Raw genomic sequence first — 7,280 nt, forward strand, 5'->3', positions numbered from 1 at the left:
AAGTCAGTGGCTTTTCTTTGTGTCTCACTACACCTCTTTATCTAATAGCTCTGTCGCATATTAGTTTTACCTTATTATTCTTAAGTGATTAATCTTTTCCCATTCTTTTCTTCAGAGATGTGAATTTTCTGGATTTGAGCAACATTAAAGGATTTATCATCAACATTCCGTGTGGCCTCAGCCTTGGATTTGTAAAACTACCCATGAAAAGGAAACATTGGTTTGGAATACGAGAAATAAATGGTGTATATTATAATCTGGACTCCAAATTTTCGGCTCCTAATGAAATAGGCAACAAGTCTGAATTTCTAAATTTTTTACAGAAACAATTAAAAGGAGGCAATGGGGAACTATTATTAGTTGTTAATCCTAGTGTTGAAAAGAAAAGCAGCTGGTGGAAAGGGAATTAACCTTGATTCTTTATCTGAGAACCATTGTGTAAATTACCTACCTTATTATAATATGGATATTCCAAGCTGATTGATTTTTTACCATTGTATTTTAGTTGATTCAGTCATGATTGTTTTTTTAAATGTGCTGTGTTTGTGAAAGCATTGTGGTTAATTTTTATTTTCTTATGAGTCCTTAGAACTTATGGACAATGCCTACTATTTTTTGTCACACTTCACTGGCAGCTGTAGCAAATGTTTATATACTTGATACTTGATCAATTTAATTCTTTAATCTGTACGTCTTTGAAGGTAAATAACCAGATAAATGTGTGGTGTTAATATTAGTATGAGTAATATTTGTACATGTATAATCATTATGCATAGTGATTGTACAACATTAGTATTACTATGAGAACAGTTTGTATAAGGTAATACTTTCATGATGCTGATCGCCACTGTTTGTTCTTTTCTTCACAAAGGACTGCCATATTGAATCTGGAACAGGGAAAAAAGAACGTTCATTTCTGTTATATATGTATTTATACAGTTAAGATTGTTTTCTTTACATTCTTGGATATATGTCCTGTGTTACAACATTTGATTTTAAATTCTCCAGCCATGTTCCAAATTAATATATATTCCAAAGGCTTTGTTATAATGTTCCCTTGTTAAAAAATTTAATTGATTATAGTGTTTGATTTGTGTGGTCTACCAGAGAAACTTAGCTGAATTATAATGTTTTTATCGTCTGATGCACAGAAACCAGAAAAAACAATAGTGGTCATTTAAAAAAACAAAGACAATGGGAAACAAAAGCCAGATAATCACATATCATGCATAATCAGTAAATAATAAAGGCCTAGCAAAGGTATGATAACCACACCTCATTCATAATTGGTTCTTTATAATCATGGGCTGATGGTATAGTGTCAATAATGTATGAAAAGAATAAATTTTGTTTTGTACTTTTTGATTATATAATTTTTAGAAATGTTTTCTAAATATTCTGTATCTTTTTGTTAACTAATTGAGTACAGCTTGAAACAGATTTCTTGTGTTCACTTTGAATTCTGACTGTTGTGAAACTGGTTGAAAATTCTCTGGTCAGAAAATGAAAAAGAATGTCTCATTATACACAAGGCTACAAATACAGTCCTACCCACTTATATCGACATCACTTATGTTGACGAGCCGCCTATTTCGACAAAAAGCAAAGTCCCGGTCCCTTGGTCTACTATTACTACCAAAATTGTCATACTTATGTCGACGTCGAGGTAAAAAATAAACGTACATGTCGACAGAAGCCCTTGGTTCCAGCTTGAACAATACCTTTGTTTTCTAATCATTTATGTTGACAAGCTGCCACTTCCGACCCATACTTTGTTCAACAATTAGTTGATCTTGCCAACAGGCTTCAATTTTCCCACCTAATTATTTACGTCAGCAAGCGGCCATCTCTGACCTGTACTTTATTCAACAATTAGTTGATCTTGCCGCCAGGCTTTAATGTCGCGGTCAGGGAAAAAGAACAGGCTTTTGTTTGGTCCTATAAAGTTGGCCTCTCACGGCGACTTAGATAAAAGCAATGAAATCTGATTGATTCTTGCATTTTCCAACGTGATTGGTGATTAAAAACAAGTTTATTGTGCTCTGAGTTTCCTTTTTAACTTTATTTAGCACGTGTCAATGAATACAGTATTATGCCTTCATTAATCATATCAGCCGCATAGCTCTTGTTCACTTTATGTACTTTTCACGATGACTTCTGTAACTAAATACAGGTACTGTTTAAACCAACTTGTCAACATGTTTTCACTTCCCCGTAAATAGCCCCATCCCCTTGGTAGCCTCATTATGATGGGAACAGACTGACCAAAATCTAGGACAATTTAAGTACATGCACTTGAAGCACATAAATAACAACTATGCAACCATGTGCTGATAACAACATTGAATATCGTAGTGAACATTTTTCATATCAGGATGTGACCGATGCAATATTTTATTGTGGATTATATTACATAAAGGTAACCAAAATGTAATTTGTCAAAAGTACAAGTGTATTTCACACTGATTTTGTCTTGATGTACTCAAAATTTCCATTGTTTGTTTTCTCAAAGTGTAAATGCTACTCACTGACGACAGGTCACCCCTTACTGACGAATTTAACTTGTAATTTTTTTCTTCAGACTTGCCCCCCCCACTTATCTCGACATCCGCCTATGTCGACAATATTTCCTCGGGCCCTAAGATGTCGACATAAACGGGTAGGACTGTAATATGAGAAATAGGAGCAAGGCATTCATGAAAGGATATCCTTTATTTGTTTGAGTTGCTTCTTTCAATGATTGGGAATATTTGGTATAATCATGAACAAATAATGAGTTTAAATGTTTATGGAGAGATGATTCCAGCATGAAATGGCTACAAACATGTGCTAGTCATTAAGTGGAGGAGGGTCTTCTGGCATTGTTGGAAGCAGTAAAATGTGAAAATTTTCCAGTAAACAGTTGAATATTGCAACAGAACATAATTTTAGTGCCATCCTGAGCTGAGCAGTGAATGGTAATAGTGCAGTGGTTTGTGAAACTCTTTTAAATGAATGGAAAACAAAATTTTATGACAGGAATTTAAATTGTATGAACGAAGATATTTATTTAATGCAGATGAAGCAGGTTTTTTTCCCTCACATGTTCCCAAACTAAAGGCTACATATGAAAGGGGAGAGATGCCATGGTGGTAAAAAGACTAAAGAAAGGCTTACAGTTCTTCCTGATGATTCAATACCAGCCTTTGTATGTGGCACCAGTCAGTTCAGTTTAGCATATCAAATATTAGACTGTACCTACAAACTGAGTATTCATGAGCATTTGAATGTCATTGACGAACATATCAACAAAAGACTTCAGATTAATAAAACATAACTAGACAATTTCTTTCCATCCAAATAAATAAAGGACTAGTTTACGTCTTTAAGTTATTGAGCAAAGATGTTTTCCCATGAAGTGATTATTTTATGATTCCCTGGCTGATACATCTATATGTATGTTGATACTTTCATCAGTTGGTAAAACTTGTTGATTGATCATTTTTTTCTTCATGATATCCTGTATATATAGAAATATATTTGAAACTTATATTACAATTATATATGAGTTCTGACAGTAATCATACTTCTGCATATTATTTATTACATTCATGTCCAACATCATTGACATGAACAAGTTTATAAAGATTTTAAAAAGTAAACAAATTTGGATATAATGTTCTTAATTCCTGTCCACTCTGAATTGTTAAAAACAATCTTCTGTGTGTGTGTGTGTGTATATATATATATATATATATATATATGCTTTTGCAGTGGATATTGTTATATACCTTCCATTTGTCCCTCCAGCTGTTTCTAACTCTATCTCTTCTTTTACCTCTATACTAAGGTAACCTATGTAATAACCATTATCAAGAGAGATTTGTTTTTGGACCCTCGTGGAGTCCATGGTATGTAGTCAAAGGTCATATATATACCATCGATACTTACAAACTGCACAAATAATGTGCTGGGTCTGGGTCTAAGTTTGAAGTAATCAGCAGAACAAACAACAAACACCCTGATCTGCTGACACATGATTTATAAGCAAGTATATAAAGTAGAGGTTGCAGTGACACCTTTTTTTAATTCTTTTCATCCCAGATCTTTCAGAACATGATTTTCTTATACAATCTGAAAAAGTATTCTGTGCTGTTAGAAGCCATGTCACATTCGAATTAAAGGTGATAAAGAGCATATAAATCAACCAAAGCTGCTCAGCAGTCACCTATTTCTTAATAGAAGATTCCATATACTGATCCGGTGGCCTAGTGGTTAGAGCATCCGCCCCGGCCGAGTCATACCAAAGACTTTAAAAAATGGTACTAACAGCTGCCTTGCTTGGCACTCAGCATTATGAGGTTAGTGTTAGGACTGGTCGGCCTGGTGTCAGGATAATGTGACTGGGTGGAACATTATGTTACATGTCTGCGGCATGATTCCCCAGTGCTAGACATCACTATAAACTGTCACACTGCAGACATCCTAGCGATATGACTGATTTTTTTTAAAGCTACGCTAAAAATCCAAATCACACACACACATCCATAAACTGATATATAAATCTGCATATTGTTTATAATCAGCAAAAATATGTGTAATTACAACACCTCAGAGAAGCATGATACTATGAAACCCATCATTGGGGAGTTGCATCCCTCATAAAGAACAAATTTATTGTATTGTGCCAGTCACTTGACATGTGCTTACTTCCAGGTGGGGAAACCTCAACCTGACTGGATGCACTGACATTGTCCACTTATAGCGAAATGCATTCTTGTCAAGTATCTAGACAGAAGTATTTTGATATGAACTTAATTAAAGAACTTTCTGATGATGTTCCACCAAAGAAAACCTTGGACTTTTGGGGGGGGGGAATGTGTTTATATAAAAAGAATTAACCCATATTTAAAGGATTTTTATAATTTTTCCTTTTTATTTTATATACATTTTACATGATTTTGGCATCTTGACCTTTTATCTTTTATGTTGTAGTTTTTCATGTTTATATTTATTTGGAAGGGTTTATCATATTGTGGAGTTCTTTTTAATTACATCTTTAGAACTTTACTTTAGTTGGCACCATATAGCCATTATTGTGCTGGCATGCCATTAAATGCTGATAGATACATCAAACCTTACATTTTTGGGAACTGTTTTAATTTTCCATTTAGGAAGTATATATACCCTTATATATGTTCTTCAGACATGTATTTTCATATTTAAGCCTATTTTATTATTTCTTCTTACTTTCCTTCTCCCTCCCACCTTTTCTCTATCTCTCACCCCATTAGGATGAATAGATCTTATATGTGTAAAGACTGCTGACCCTCAGGTATACATTTATGTAATCCATAAAAAGGTGTCATCAAGAATGCATGAATATGAACCCAAAACAACAAAAGGCCAGCTTCTTATATGAACTGTTTTATAATTAATTTTACACATGGAAAGGTTAAGAGAAATGATAAAGGAAGAAAAAGAAGAAAAGGATGATAAAGAGGATAGAACTGTCAATGACCAAGCTTACATCTTCACCTGTTGTTTCACCTGATGCTATCTGATATTCTTTGTCGCCCATATAGTATTACATACTGTTACAGTTGGTGACAAATGTTACATATTTTTAAGAAATCTTGATTACATATAGGAATAAAAAGTGCGGAAAATAGCCTTTAGCCACTTCTGTCATTCCTAACGTTTTAGGCATTCAGCTCAATGGCATGGCCAAGTAACTCATCGAATCTTTAAACTGCACTTGTCCCACTTGCATGTCAATAATTTTGGCTCCGTTCAAAGTCACTTTAAGACGTTTGGTACTTTGTTCCGCATAGTATCTCAAAAGAAACAATCCATCGAAGCCCGATAAATTGTGAGCCATCACCCATCACCGTGGCATGGCGATGACGATCTCCGTAATTTTTTATGTCCTCATGGCTCCACGTCTCCTCGATAGGGTCTAAGATCCAATGGGCGAAATCGGCTAGCGTGTTCGGTCCCCGAAATATTTTATCACGTCCTCCATGAATCTTGCTGAAGTGAGGGCAATGACTAAAGATATGTTCTTGGATGCACTTCTCGCACGCTTGGTGATACACGCAAAAATTATGAATGTGAATGCCAGTCTCTTGCATGCATTTGAAATCGAAAAAGATTAAATTCTCTTTCTTCTCGTCATCGTCTTCCTCGTTATGTTGGAATGGTATTTTTGAATGTAGCATTCGTGCTCCAAGTCCACGATTTGGCGACATATATGACATCGTTTCTTTCCTCGACAAACGTGTAATTTGGTACTGTTGGTACGTATGCCTTGTCCACAAGTAGGGCACAATCTCAGGAGATGGCAAGCACTTTTCTGTCTTCAGATGTTGTTCGTAACAGGTAGAGTAGACAAAAGTGCGCTGACAAGCTGGGCAATGCACTCGTTCTTGTCGTTCGTCAAGACAGGGTTGAGAGGCCAAACATTCTGGGCATTTCGATCCACAGTGCTTGTGTTTCTCTCTAATTTTATAGCCATAGTCACATTTCTCATATTAATAACCGTATCTTAGGAATGCAGTGATACTGGTGATGGCATCGATATGATAGACGTGAATGTATTTTCCGTCTTGGAAATTTCTGCCTCGAAACAACAGAGGTCCACGCACTTTTTGATGGTACAGTTTCAAGATGTAACGTGGAGATAAGTCGTCCTGCAATTTTTGCATTTCGGGAAAGCCACACGGTGTGTCTTTTGGCAGGCCAGCTTCTTGCAACATGAGTTCTGCTTCTATTCGTTGTTTGGCTCGGTCCGATTGTTGAATAATTTTCCAGGCTCTTTTCCATTCTACCGTGTCGTTCTTGTCGGCATCCTTTTGTTCTACGACGATGACATGGGCTAAACACATCTTGTCTTAAGGGTTGTTAATCTGGACGAGGCTCTTTTTGATGCTGCGAAGGTCGTCCACCAAAAACACTTTTCTGAGTCCTGTCCCTTGGGAAGAAGACACATGGGTCATGAAAAGTGTTGCTTTTCCATCGGTGATGATCAACTTGTAGTTGGATTGTTGCACGTGTTGAATCTTGTCGATGACTTTGGAAGGTGTCAGTTCAGCCGGGCTGCTAAACTCGATCCAAACAGGTGACTTCAAACTGTCGTAATGAATGGAAAGTCTAAAGCGATCGTCTTCTTTGGCTTCACATTGTCGTTTCAGGGTGGTTAACAAAGAATCTTAAATCTCAATGATGAACCCCTCTGCTTTCTGCAGCGGTTCTTCAGACATGAAATCTTTAAACTTCACCGTGTACGTGTAAGCCGTAGC

General features: G+C 36.0%; 1 protein-coding gene across 9 annotated transcripts in view; it reads left to right on the forward strand.

Moving 5' to 3' along the window:
* The window catches only part of LOC149772746 (josephin-1-like), a 58,295-nt gene extending 53,090 nt beyond the window's left edge, over positions 1-5,205 (forward strand). For all 9 annotated transcript variants that reach the window (XM_089947385.1, XM_089947383.1, XM_089947386.1 and 6 more), the window contains one exon: positions 116-5,205. In XM_089947385.1, coding sequence (XP_089803511.1) covers positions 116-410 — 295 coding nt within the window. In that variant the 3' untranslated portion in view covers positions 411-5,205. The remainder of the gene's footprint in view (positions 1-115) is intronic.
* The last annotated feature ends 2,075 nt before the right edge of the window (positions 5,206-7,280 follow it).

This window comes from Sinohyriopsis cumingii, unplaced genomic scaffold, assembly GCF_028554795.1.
Source record: "Sinohyriopsis cumingii isolate HCF-2022 unplaced genomic scaffold, ASM2855479v2 utg001180l, whole genome shotgun sequence".
Classification (NCBI taxonomy): domain Eukaryota; kingdom Metazoa; phylum Mollusca; class Bivalvia; order Unionida; family Unionidae; genus Sinohyriopsis; species Sinohyriopsis cumingii.